This window comes from Gallinula chloropus (assembly GCF_964237585.1).
Source record: "Gallinula chloropus genome assembly, chromosome: 1".
In the NCBI taxonomy this organism is placed as follows: domain Eukaryota; kingdom Metazoa; phylum Chordata; class Aves; order Gruiformes; family Rallidae; genus Gallinula; species Gallinula chloropus.
Window position 1 is genome coordinate 215,109,805 of NC_140085.1, and position 13,996 is coordinate 215,123,800.

The 13,996-nt window shown below is 54.4% G+C and overlaps 1 protein-coding gene across 1 annotated transcript; it reads right to left on the reverse strand.

Moving 5' to 3' along the window:
• Positions 1-10,319: 10,319 nt before the first annotated feature.
• LOC311189061 (erythroblast NAD(P)(+)--arginine ADP-ribosyltransferase-like) lies at positions 10,320-12,757 on the reverse strand. The gene is made up of 3 exons (XM_084260644.1): positions 12,726-12,757; positions 10,721-11,623; positions 10,320-10,616 (listed from the first exon to the last, which is right to left on the reverse strand). Exons 2-3 carry the CDS (start codon positions 11,550-11,552, stop codon positions 10,540-10,542), a joined length of 909 nt encoding a protein of 302 aa, XP_084116770.1. The 5' UTR covers positions 11,553-11,623; positions 12,726-12,757; the 3' UTR covers positions 10,320-10,539.
• Positions 12,758-13,996: the final 1,239 nt, after the last annotated feature.

The window sequence follows — 13,996 nt, forward strand, 5'->3', positions numbered from 1 at the left end:
CCACCTGACAGCACTTCCCCATAAAAGGGGCTGGTTGGGGAGGGGCACTGCTGGGTGTCTCCAGGGCAGCCCAAGTGTGGCCAGAGCCGTTGGGTCAGTTGTGTTATCACCAGGCAGATAAGGTATTCTGTTATTACAGGGTGTAAGTGCAATTTGCCACGAGCTCTCATTGTTCTCCTTTCAAGGTGGTTTTGTCAGTAAACTCTGCTCATCCCAACCCATAGAGGCTCTGGCTCTTTCTCCTCCAGAAGCCAGCAAGCAGTGCATGGTGCTCAGGCACTGTTTGGGGATGAACCACCACAGCTCATGAGCCTCAGCTGATATTTGGACATAGCATTTCTGTCATGGCATGGCCATATATTGAGGAACATCTCTCAGCATTGTTTAATAATTCCACCCAATTTATGGGGAAGCCCCAAGGAACACCACTGGTGACTGGCTGCCAAGTGGATTTAACTCCATTCTCCACCACTCTCTGGGCCCAGCCAGCCAGTCTTGTTTTGGTTTTATTTATTTAAAAGCAAAGTACAGCAAAAAGTACAACCATCCAAGTCAAGACCAGCCAGTTTCTCTAGGAGAATGCTGTGGGCAACAGTTTCAAAAGCTTTGCTAAAATCCAGATAGGCAACAGGGGGGACACACCTCATTTCAGCCTTCCAGTCCCTCAAGGGAGCAGAGAAACAGGAGGGGAATGGGCTTGTTAAAGGGCAGAGACTGGCAGAACAAGGGGCTGGAGTGAAGCTGGAGGAGGGAAGGGGCAGAGGAGAGACTGGGGGGAAGTTCTTTGCAGAGAGAGTGGTGAGGGGCTGGAAGGGGCTGCCCGGAGAGGGGGTGGGTGCCCCATCCCTGGGGGTGTTCAAGGCCAGGTTGGATGGGGCCCTGGGGAACCTTGTGTAGCTCCAGGCCTGGAGGTTGGTGTCCCTGCCTGTGGCAGGGGGTTGGAGCTCTGGGACCCTTGGGGTCCCTCCCAGCCCAGCCCAGTCTGGGATTCTATGATTCTATGAAAAAAGTAATGTGATTCCTTAGTATATTCTAAACCTTTATAGCTTGTGCTTCTATTGCACCTCATCGCTGGAGAATATGGCTCTGGTAATTTTGACACAAGCAGGTTTAGCTCAGGATGGGATTGGTTGGACTTGATGATCTTCAAAGGTCTTTTCCAACCTTGTGATTCTGTGAAATGCCGTAATGAAGGAATTAACAACTACTTTCTACGCCCCCACCAATGGTACAATGAACACTGTTTGTGCAATTCCACAGAGGTGTTTTTACATCAGGCTGTGTTGACACGAGCAATCCCTGCTGTCCTCCCTCCTCTCCTCTCCTCACGGGCTTGAGACCATAAACCATTGGCAGGTGGCCCTTGCATTACACCGAACCATGGACATGACTTACTGGGTGTTGAAGGAAATTGAAAACACCACCCTGTGTTTTCTGGTTCCAAATACCTCAGGACCAAGGTTATTCCCCAGTAGGGCTCATTCCCATTTTGTCTATCTGCCCATGAGTGTTTGGAACACAGCTGTTGGAAGGATTGGATTGTTTGCATCCCAAAGTCCTATTGTCCCAGCAAAGGGGGGAACAATTCAGGCTCTAAATGGAGGTTTGATTTAATGTGTTGTTAAACAGCCACTTCTATTTAAATTGTCCCCAAATGATAGACTTACTCTGGTTCCAGAGCCAATCTAAGTTTTTACCCATGTCCACAAGGAGAGCTGTTATAGGGGTCCCTTGAGTAGGGGTATGTGGTAAAGGCAAACAGGCAGTCACATGGGAAAGGTGAAGCATACGAGCAAAACCTTGTATCATTTTATAATCACATTGTCTGGTTCAGTGTGATTCCTAATCAGAGAACCCTCAACATGTTCCAAAGCTCAAGGCTGTCTATTCCATATAGTAGTTTCTCTGCTTATGCCCATGGTTACAGAACTGACAATTACTACTACAAAGATCTTTACAATTGCAGCCATGATGTAGTGCTTATTATTAAAACTTGAGTTACAATCATCCCTGATGGAACAAACACACAGAGAGACAGACAAAACTAAGATCATAAGACCAAAACTCCCAGTCCCTGCTTCAGGCTTGAGTATCTCTTCAATTCCTTCCAGGTACAGTTCATATTTCAGGTTGACACCTATGAGGTCTCCACCCTGTGTCTTCTCAGCTGTCCCTTTTCTTTCTCCTACTGAAGCAGTCCTGTGGCTACAAGAGAAGAGAGCTACTCGAACATACACAGCTCGACAGTGAATTGGTTAGAAACCTGGTGTAACCCAACTTCTGGGACATCATTTTCCTTCAGGATTCCTGCCAGTGCACTAGGGGCAATGGCAGGGGGGGTCTTTGCATTGAGGCTATATTGTACTCCCTCCCAAGTGAACACAGATTGATGATTATCCTCCTCTCAAAGAGGGATCGTAACCTTAACATCCATAGTGGACATCCCTGAGTGCTGTAGCTTGGGTTTGGCTGACTGGTTCAGCAGTGCCAGGACCAGTGGCTGTGAGTGGCATGGTGTTATTGTCAGACTCCCTGTGGGCCACTGCCAGACATCCCCTACCATCCAGCATGGGGACTGACCACACCTTACAGGGTGACTGGGCTCTGGTGGCGGTACCACGGGTTTCCAAGTCTTTGATCTCCTCTGTGATCCCCTCCTTATCAGCAGATGGTATTCATAGAATCAGAGAATCCCAGGCTGGGCTGGGCTGGGAGGGACCCCGAGGGTCCCAGAGCCCCAACCCCCTGCCACAGGCAGGGACACCAACCTCCAGGCCTGGAGCTACACAAGGCTGCCCAGGGACCCATCCAACCTGGCCTTGGACACCCCCAGGGACGGGGCACCCACCCCCTCTCTGGGCAGCCCCTTCCAGCACCTCACCACTCTCTCTGTAAAGAACTTCCCCCTAATACCCAATCTAAACCTTCCTTCTTTCAGCTTTAATCCATCCCCCCTTCTCCTGCCAGTGTCTACCCTTTAACAAGCTGATTCCCCTCCTGTCTGTATGTTCCCCTCAGGGACTGGAAGGCTGCAGTGAGGCATTCTGGAAGGAGGCAACTGAACAGCTGCCTCAAGCCCTGGAACCTCTGACTGAAGGGGTTAAAAAGGAGCTGCTGTGATGTCTTACCAACCATCACACCAAGCAATGGCAGCCCAGGGTCTTGCACTGTCTGTGGCTGAAACACACCGAAGCGCAGGGTCCTGCAGTGTCCAGATAAAGGTTAGTTCCTGAAAGCTGCTTTGCAAGCCAGCCCAAACCGACCCTGCAGTCTGGATACCAACCAAGGGACGGCTGGGCCTGCGCAGGAGCAAAAGGCTACTAGTAGTGATGAAGAGGAGGCATCAGCCTTCATCCTGCCAACCACCAGCCACCACCACGCGGAGGCAACGCGCAAGTGGTTCGGTGAAACGTCAGCGTGCTGAAGAGATTGACACGGGGGTAGCTGAAGAGACAATAAATACACCTTTAATATAAGAATTTTCCAGGGCTTAAGAATAGATTAGTTTAGGAGAAAATAGCTGTGACTGTGTTAAGCTGCTTGTGGGAGCAGCTGCAAAACTTAACCCTAACAATGCCATGGTAACAGCCTTGAAGACAAAGAAGTAAGAATTGGGTTTAGGAGCAGATTAGTTTGGGATTTTAGTAGAATTTGGCTGCACTCACATAAGCTGTTTCATGGCAGCGGCTACCAAACTTAACCATAATAGTGTAACAGGAGGTGTGGATCTGCCTGAGGGTGGGGAGGGGCTTCAGAGGGGTCTGGACAGGCTGGAGCCATGGGCTGAGCCCAACGGGATGAGGTTTGACAAGGCCAAGGGTAGAGTGCTGCACATGGGACACAACAACCCCCAGCAGCTCCAGGCTGGGGAGACTGTCTGGAGAGCTGTCAGGCAGAGCAGGACCTGGGGGTGTTGGGGGACTGGGACTGACCAGGAGCCAGCAGTGTGCCCGGGGGGCCAGGAAGGCCAAGGGCATCCTGGCTTGTGCCAGACCCAGCGTGGCCAGTGGGGCTGGGGAGGGGATTGTGCCCCTGGGCTGGGCACTGGGGAGGCTGCAGCTGGAGTGCTGGGTCCAGTTCTGGGCTCCTCACCATCAGAAGGGCATTGAGGTCCTGGAGCGAGTGCAGAGAAGGGCAACCAGGCTGGGGAAGGGGCTGGAGGGCAAATCCTCTGAGGAGCAGCTGAGGGAGCTGGGGGTGTTGAGCCTGGAGAAGAGGAGGCTGAGGGGAGACCTTCTCCCCACCTACAACTGCCTGAAGGGAGGTTGTAGAGAGGTGGGCGATGGTCTCTTCAGCCAGGGGACAGGAGATGGGACAAGGGGCAATGGCATGAAGCTGTGCCAGGGCAGGGACAGATTGGACATTAGAAACAAATGTTTTCCTGACAGAGTTGTCAGGGCTGGAACAGGCTGTTCAGGAAGCGCCCCAGCCACAAACTGCTGGAGCTGAGAAGGTTTCACAGGAGGATTATTCCATATATACCCTGTTTGTTGCATCTTAGACTGGGCTGGGTTGGGAGGGACCCCAAAGGATCACAGAGCTCCAACCCCCTGCCACAGGCAGGGACACCAACCTCCAGGCCTGGAGCTACACAAGGGTTCCATTAAGCAGTTTCCAGACTCTTGTTTGTTTATTATTTCAGTAAATATCCTGACTAAAAAAAAATCCTGACCAAAGTCTGCTAAGAAGGGAGCAGTGCGGGGGGAAAGTGTTTTAAGATCTGCTCTACCAGCGATGGTCCTTGTCCGTCCCCGCGGTGAACCGAACGAGGAGGGGAGTCCCCCCGAGAAATCTCCGGGGTGCCCAGAGGAGTCCTGCCCTCAGCAGGTCCCACAGCTGGGCAGAGGGGGGGGGGTCCCACCTGGGGTGCCAGAAAATTGACTCAGGGAGACAAAGTTCACAGCTCAGGGAGAGTTACAAAGCAGGAATGTTCGTTGCAGCGCTGGGTGCCGGGGGCTGGCGCCTCCTGCCGCGCACAGCGTTTCAGCAAACCCTCAGGTGTTTATTACCCCAAGTCATGAATGTACATAAGAATCCCAAAAAGGTTGGGTTATTCAAAGCAGTTCCAAGACTGGTTTCTCCTTGGATGATTGCCTCACACCTCTGCTTCTCTTGGGGGGGGGGGTGTCTCCTCTTTGCCTTTGGTATTTGTCTCCTCTTTGTCCCACACATTGAGGACACAGCCCAAGGCTACCTCCTTATTTTGGCTATTCCAGGCCTGGACATTTGCTAATCTACACTAAATTACACCAACAGTGTTTAACTATTGATTCTCTGACTACTTCTGATAACCTTCTTTTCCTCCACAGGCTTGGAGATGAACCCTGGAACAAGCATATCCACTGTCTCTCCAGGGATGGAGGTGAGTCTGCCTGGAGGTAGTTTCCTGGGTCATCGTTCTTGCCCTTCTGAGGATTGGAGTGACACTGGCTTTCCTCCAGTCTTCAGGCACATCTCCTTTTCTTCAGGACTTTACAAATATGATGGAGAGTGACTTAGGAATGACTTCTGCCAGCTCCCTCAGGTGCATCCCATCAGGACCCATGGACTCATGGCTATCCAGTTTATTTAACTGGTCTCTAACTAGATCTTTCTCAACCAAGGGACAGGCTGGAGAGCTGGGCAGGGAGAAACCAGATGAGATTCAACAACAGCAAGTGGAGAGTCTGGCACCTGGGGAGGAATAACTGCTGGGATCAGGACAGGCTGGGGGATGAGCTGCTGGAGAGGAGCTCTGGGGAGAAGGACCTGGGGGTCCTGGTAGATGACAGGTTGGCCATGAGCCAGCAGTGTGCCCTGGGGGCTGAGAGAGACAATGGGATCCTGGGGGCATCAGGAGGAGTGTGGGAAGCAGGGCACAGGAGGGGATCCTCCCCCTCTGCTCTGCCCTGCTCAGGCCCCACTGGAGTGTTGTGGCCAGTGCTGGGCTCCCTGGGATCAAACAGCCAGGGATCTCCTGGAGAGAGTCCAGAGGAGGGACAGAGATGATGAAGGGCCTGGAGCATCTCCCCTGGGAGGAAAGGCTGAGTGAGCTGGGACTGTTCAGCCTGGAGAAGACTAAGGGGTGAACTAATTCAAGTCTATAATTATCTGAAGCAGGGGATGCAGGGGGAATCAGCCAGCCCCTTCTCGGTGTCTGTGGAGACAGGACAAGGGGCAATGGCTGCAAGTTGGAGCACAGGGAGTTCCACACCAACATGGGGAAGAACTTTTCCCCAGTGAGGGTGCCAGAGCCCTGGGACAGGCTGCTCAGGGAGGTGGTGGAGTCTCCATCTCTGGAGAGATTCCAGCCCCGTCTGGACGCCTGTCTGTGCAATATGAGCTGGGGAGCTGCTCTGGCAGGGGGGTTGGACCCCATGAGCTCTCCAGGTCCCTTCCAACCCCTGTGATTCTGTGATTCTATGATCTTCCTCCAGGCTTTCTCTGTTTCCACCAAAATCTCGGGCTCCTGAGTGTGACGTATGGCACACACTGACTCCAGAGGGTGCAAGCATAGAATCAGCTTTATTACATACACTGGGATCTGGTTTTTATGGCATTTGCAATTTGGAAACCTTAGTGTGTCCTTCAGTTAACTGCACATTTTCTGCAACTCCTGTCTAGTGGGATTTTGTGTGATTCCCTCTGGAGGAGCAGAGCCCTTTAAGGTTGCTTCTAGTAAATTAAAAGGTCCTCTGGTTTTCCCAGATTCTCCCTGATGTATTTTCTCAACTTGTTTAGCTGCTCAGATGAAAGGTAGGAGTCCTTTTCCCCATTCAGAGCACCTCTGCTCTGTTTCTTTAAATGCAGTTGAGCTAAACAATAAAGGTCTTTGTGGTGCCTGGGGACCAGATTGGAACAGACCACAGTAAGTCCCATGTTCAGCAAAACCCCATTCAGCTGTGCTGGGGTGGTGTGGATGTACTGGTCCCAGCGACTGGTATGTTTATAATTCTTCAGTTAAAGTTTTTACTGCCTCTTCATGCTCTAACTTGCACTCCCAGGGTTTATCTTGCCATAAGAGTGAATATAATGGATGGGAAATTATAGAGCATCCAGGGATACAGTTTCTCCAATATCCTAAAGTTCCAATTAATGTTGGTCATTTCTGCTTTGATTGAGGCATTTGTTGCTCATCAATTTCTCTTACAGCAGCTGGAGGAACTACTGCTCTTCCTGCCACCTACTGTTAGCGGTCGGAGTCGTGAAGAACTTACCTACATGGAGCAGATAAGGAGGCACTTCTTTCATTCCAGCGCTGGGGAAGAGGGGGGGCAGCTCCACCAAAGATGTGTTCCCCCACAGGTACAAAGCACAACATATTTATACAATTTTTAGCAAAATCACAGAAGCACAAGGTTGGAAAAGACCTTGGAAGATCATGGAGTCCAACCAATCCCACCCTGAGCTAAACCAGCTCCCTGAGCACCTCATCTCCCCTCTGTTAAACACCCCCAGGGCTGGGGACTCAGCCCCTCCCTGGGCAGCCTGTGCCACAGCCCCACAACTCTGCCAGGGAAGAACTTTGCCCTCCCAGCTGAGCTGACCCTGCCCTGGGGCAGCTTGAGCCCATTGCCCCTTGTCCCAGCTCCTGGCCCCTGGCTGCAGAGACCATCGCCCACCTCTCTGCACCCTCCTGGCAGGGCAGGGGAGGTGGGGAGAAGGTTTCCCCTCAGCCTCCTCTTCTCCAGGCTCAGCACCCCCAGCTCCCTCAGCTGCTCCTCAGAGGATTTGCCCTCCAGCCCCTTCCCCAGCCTGGTTGCCCTTCTCTGCACTCGCTCCAGGACCTCCCTGTCCTTCTGGTGCTGAGGAGCCCAGAACTGGACCCAGCACTCCAGCTGCAGCCTCCCCAGTGCCCAGCCCAGGGGCACAATCCCCTCCCCAGCCCCACTGGCCATGCTGGGTCTGGCACAAGCCAGGATGCCCTTGGCCTTCCTGGCCCCCTGGGCACTCTGCTGGCTCCTGGTCAGTCCCAGTCACCCAACACCCCCAGGTCCTGCTCTGCCTGACAGCTCTCCAGCAAGATCACTGCACATTTAGAGAACTGTATGTATTCATAACCTGTTCCCAAAAGTTGGTCTTTTCCCAGAAATCATTTCCATAGCCCCTGCCTCAGGCTCCTCCTCCATGCACCTCCTGGTGCTGGTGGGCAGGGCTCTTCAGGATGAAGGCTGTAGGTCTTCCTCACTGTGCACTTTTCACCTCTTCCCCAGAATTCCTGATTTGGCTGAATTTGCAGCCTGCTTTGGCACGCCAGGTTGTCTCTCAGTCATTGTTTGAAGATGGAAGTTAGTCCTTATCTCCCTTCCTTCCTTCTTTCCCAACGCTTGGGTCGCTCTGATTTCTTTTGTTGTCCTCAACAGCTTCCCCTCCAAGCCTCTGGCAGTAGTTAATTGAATTTACTCTTATTTATGTGTTATTATCCGTGCAGCTTCTTATGTTCACCCACACCCCCCACCCATCAACATCCTGGGGGAGGTCAGCAAGCGCAGCGTGACTGCCCCACCAGCCCTGCAGCTGCAAGGCTACAAGCACATCTGCAGCACGGTGTGGCTGTCTCAGTTTCTCTCCTCCTGTTGTATCCAATACACATGCAGATGCTTTTTCCCCCAAGATCAGTTTCCCTGCCCACTGTAGGCAATGCTTTCCTCCCTGGTGTGGCAGTGATCTGCCCAGGACTGTCCTCAGCACACCTTGCATGTGGCTCTCTCACCGATGTGTGTACCTTGCCACCTCTGCCAGGAGAGCAAAAGCCCCTGACTACTTGGCAACCACTAAAGCCATCAGTGTCTTATCGACATGATTCGTATTATCCACCTCTTACTCTGTGCCATCTACGTCATCCCCAGATCCAACAATTACAATTGCAGTTGGACTTGATGCTCTTAGAGGTGTTTTCCAAATATAAAGCTGCTGTGATTCTATGGTAAATATGATAAGCAAGGCTGGAGCATCTACTGATGTCCTGGTTTCACTCAGGATGGAGTTAACTCCTTTTGCAGCAGCGGATGGGATGCTGTGTTTGAGAGTTAAAATGAAAGCAGTGCTGATGACACCCTGATGGTTTTAGTTGTGTCAAGCAGTCAAGGACTTTCTCAGCTCTTCATATTTCCCTATTCATGAGGAAGGAGGGGTGAAGGCAGGACAGGTGACCCAAACTGGCCAAAGAGAGTATTCCATGCCAATTACGTCCTGCTCAGTATAAAGGGGGCTGATGGGAGGAGCAGGGGCAGCTCCAGGACGCGTGGTTTTTGGGGATGGCTCCGGGTGGCACGGCCTGAGCTGTGGGTTCGGTGAGAAACTGCATTGTGTATCAGCAGTTCCAGAGATGTTTTGCTCTAAAGTCCTGTCAGCATTGTTATATTTGATCTTTCTGCTGTTTTAGTAAACTGTCCTTATCCCAACCCACGGGCTTTGGGTTTCGTGGTTTTGGGGTTGGTATTTGCCCCTTCCTTTTCCCTTCCCTTGCCTCTCACCCCCCCACACACTTCTCCTCCTCCTCTTTTCCTTTACAGAGCAGGCAGCTGCCTGGATCTCAGCCGGGGTAGAACCAGGACAACTGAGCATGAAACCCCCCAGTGCCTGGAGCTGTGGCACCTGCTCCTGGCTGTGCCAGACACTTCCCTCCCCGTCCCGTGGCCCCACTGGCATCTGACACCCTGACAGCCAGGGCCGGGTCAGCTGCAGTCACTGGTGTTCCTGCGGGCACAGAGAGCAACTGTGGGGTGAGGAGGGAGGGAAAGGAGGCGGCTCCACTGCCTGTAGAAGGCAGAATGTGTCTCTGACCTCCTGCCAGGCTGGATTGAGTCCGAGAGCCACGGGCAGCCCTGCTGCTGCCCCAGGGGAGACTGGTCCCATGGCTGCCAGAGGAGGGGGAGGACTGTTGGGTGCTCTGGGGCACAGGGACCCCCATGGAACAAGGCCCATTATGTCCCCCTCTGCATCTGCCAGGGTTGGGCTGTCCCCTGGCATGGTGCAGATGAGCCCCCTGTGCTTCTCCATGGGGGAGTCACCGGCACGTCTTGTCCCGGCAGGACTCTGCTCCTGGGCACTGGGGCTGGGGTAGCTGGTGCCTACCCCCTCCCTGCTCCCTCAGTGCAAAGGCTGCGACCCATCTCCCCAGTCTGCAGGCAGCCACGGGCAGGCAGGGACAGACCCCAGTTGGAGACACCGCCTCACCCCTTGAGCAGAGCTGCACTGTGGGCACTGCTCTGCGGGATGCTGTGGGTGTGGGAGGGCTGGAGACGTGAGTGGGCTGGATGCCGGCTTCAGCCCCCACTCCAGACACTCCCATCCCACGGAGCTGCAGGAAAGCAACAGAGACTCCTTGGTCTGGAGCAAGTCTTTATTCCTCTGGGAGACAAGGAAAGGTCTCATCTGGGCTCTGCTGATGTCCTGGTGGTGCTGGGGGCACCATGGCAGAGATAAGCAGCATGGCTGTCCCCATGCCCCCAGCCCTCCCACTGCCCTGTCCCATCCTGGCACCTCCATGAAGCTGGTGGATCCTTGTCCCATCCCCTTTCCATTGCCATGGTGCCGCAGCAGTGCTGGAATCTCCTCTCAGACTCCCACAGCAGTTGCCAGGGCTGTGGCTGCCAGGAGGAACCCCCAGAGGGGAGCCAGGGTGACACTCTGTCCTGGGGGTAGCAGAGAGGGGCAGTCAGGGGCAGCTGGGGGGGCAGGGGGCTTGGATGGGGTGTACCCTCCCCAGCTGCAGGGGGGGGGGGGGCTCTCAGCTCACCTGCACTGAAGTCACACAGCTTGTCCATGCATTGCTTCTCTGCCAGAGGAAGCAGCTGCTCACCACCTCCCACATACTCGCAGTTGTAGTTGCTGTGCACGCCCTGGGACTGGAGCTGGATGATGCGACTGTTCCCTTTGTCGGTGACACTGGTGACCTCGAACTTCTCAAAGGGTGGGATGAGGACCTCTTTCTCTCCAGCGTAGACAGAGAAGTCCCAGATGGGGACACCGTAGCAGGTCGTCACCGAGAAGACGGTGCCCTTGCCAAACCACTCCGCACACTTCTTGTCTAGGGAGGTGGAGGCGAACTGCCCAAAGCGGACAGTTTCCCCAGGCTGGGCACTGAAGGTTTTCTTCACCCCCCGGTAGACATCGTAGCACTGGGGATGCTGAGCATCCCGCAGGGCACGCAGGGCCTCGGTCAGCAGGAAATGCAGCCCCTTGTAGGGGAAGTTGTGCCGGTATTCCTCAGGGGAGCGCCCGGCCCTACGCACAGCCGCGTTGAACTCCCGGTAGAGGGGGGGTGTTTCTAAGGTGTAAGCTGTCAGGGCGATTGCCTGCACTGGCTTCAGCACTGAGTGGGGCTTCTGCTTCTGCCATTTAGCAGTGGCTTTTTTCCAGGCCATGGCATAGTTGCTGTTGGGGACAAACTCGGTGCGGTTGAGCTCCTTCAGCTCCTTCTCCATCTCGTGGCTGCAGCCCTTGTACTGGTCGTCAAAGGAGTTGGGGGCCATGTGCAGCATCTCCATGTCGAGCTCTCGCCCACATTTGAGGCTGACAGAGGCCAGAATCCTGGGCAGCCACACCAAGCCCAGCACCAGATGCTCCATGGCAGGCAGAGCCACCCTGGGAGAAGCCCCCGGCTGCTGAGGGGCTGTGGGCAGGGAAGCAACTGGTTCCTCTGCAGGCAGATGGAGATGTAGAGAAACAGGAGTGGGGTCAACTCAGGGGAGCAGGGCCTGTGAGGGGGCTGTGAAGTGGGGCAGGCTGGGGGAAGCAGCCCCAGTTTCATCCCCAACCAGGGCACCAGTCAAGACCACAACCCCAGCACTGGCCAAGGCCCCAACACCACTCCTTGTCTCAGACTGTGCCCAGAGGTGGGTGTCCCCGGTGCCTGGCACCATGGCCCTGACAGCCTGAGGGTCTGTGGTGTCTCCTGCCAGAAGCAAACCCCAGGGGAGACACCAGCGAGAAGCCATACCTGTGTCCTGTGGTGGTGTCGATGTGCTGCTCCCCAGATCCTGTGGCACCCAGCCCCTCGGTCCCTGCCTGTTACTGGTAGGAAAGATGAGAACCAGCCACCCTTTTTAGAGCAGTCCCAGGCAGGATTGCTCAGGCTCAGATCTAGTCCCCACCCCCTGGTTATTTTTACCATCCCAAGTCCCCAGCACTCAGCTTGCCCACTGACCCCTCCTGCCCTGCAGCCTGGCTGCAGGGATCAGTCAGGAAAGCCCCATGGGATAAACTGCCTTTGTTCTGACCTGGGTGCAGGTGCTGTCCCACTGAGGGCTCTGCATTTTCCTGCAGGACCTGATGCTGACCTGGAGCCCAGGGCTTGCACCAACCCCCTCTCACACCACTGAGGACGGGGCAGGTTGTGGCACAGGTGGAACGGAGCCATGGATGGCTCTGGCCAGGGGCATCTGTGCCAGGTCAGTCCCTGCCTGCAGCCCCTGGGCTGTGCAGGGGCTCTGAGGGCAGGAGGCAGGGCAGGATACAGGCAGCAGGGCTGGGGACAGCCTGGTCCCTGCCTGATCTGGCAGGAGCAGCTCTGGGTTGGGGGAACGTCCCTGTTGTGGTGCTGGTGGACACAGGGGTGTCCCGACCCGGAAAGGTCCCGTCTGGGGAAGATTCTTTGTTCTTCCCAGAGTGAGATTAAGACACAAACGAGCTCAGATGCCATAAGGAGAAGAAGTAGTTTAACAGCTACATCAACATTCTCAGAGATGCAAGAAAGAGAGAGAAAGATGGGGAAAGGAAAGTAAAGGTGCAATAGCTACCACCGTGGAGCTGCGGGGTCCCGTCAGTGCGACTCGACTTCACGTCAGGGGGGGAATTCTGTTTGGTGCTGGTTGTCAGGGCTCTTTTCTTGAGGTGTATTGCCCCTTCTGAGAAACAATCAGCATATTCTGAGAACTCTTGAGCTTAACCCCACCCACCCCTCCATTGTTTTGCGCGTGCCCAATGCCATCACCAGGGGATCTGCTCCAGACTCGTCTCTAACCATGTCCTTTTCAGACCATCCTGACTTGCAGAAACTCACTTCACAGCTCAGGGAGAGTTATAAATCAGGTACATTTATTGCAGCGCTGGGTGCAAGGGGGCTGGCTGGTCCTAGAGAAAAGTATAGCTGACAAGAAGTCAGGCATCCTCCCTGTGGTTTCTTTATTGCCCTGAAAATGAAAGTAAAACCAAATTCTCTTCTCTGTGAGAGGAAGGAGGAGAAAAAACCGACGAGGGGGGAGAAGCAGTGAGCCCTTAACATCAAAGGCACCAACAAGTACTATAAAATTATGCAGGCAATTAACATCTTCATATGTTCTCTTCAGGCAGATTTCGAAGGTTTACTCTTTAAAAAAAAGGAAGAAAACAAGCAAACTTGGAACCAAAAGTAGGGGATTGTCCCTCTCTGCTCTGCCCTCCCCAGCTGGAGTCCTGTGTCCAGAGCTGGGGCCCAACACAAGGGAGATGTGGGGCTGGTGGAGAGGGGTCAGAGGAGCCACGGGGATGCTCAGAGGGCTGGAGCAGCTCCCCATGGAGAGAGGCTGAGGGAGCTGGGCTGGGTCAGCCTGGAGAAGAGAAGGCTGTGGGGGGACCTCATTGCAGCCTTCCAGTCCCTGAAGGGACCCCAGGAACAGGAGGGGAATGGGCTTCTTAAATGGCAGAGACTGGCAGGACAAGGGGCTGGAGTGAAGCTGGAGGAGGGAAGGGGGAGAGGAGAGACTGGGGGAAGTTCTGTGCAGAGAGAGTGGTGAGGGGCTGGAAGGGGCTGCCCAGAGAGGGGGTGGGTGCCCCATCCCTGGGGGTGTCCAAGGCCAGGTTGGCTGGGGCCCTGGGCAGCCTTGTGTAGCTCCAGGCCTGGAGGTTGGTGTCCCTGCCTGTGGCAGGGGGGTTGGAGCTCTGGGACCCTTGGGGTCCCTCCCAGCCCAGTCCAGTCTGGGATTCTCTGATTCTACGATACAGGAAGTTGTTGGGGCTTGTGGGGTTTTGGGGATCCAGTGGTGCCCATGGGATTTATGTGGGTTTGTGTCTCTTGTTACTTGTGGCTTGTGTG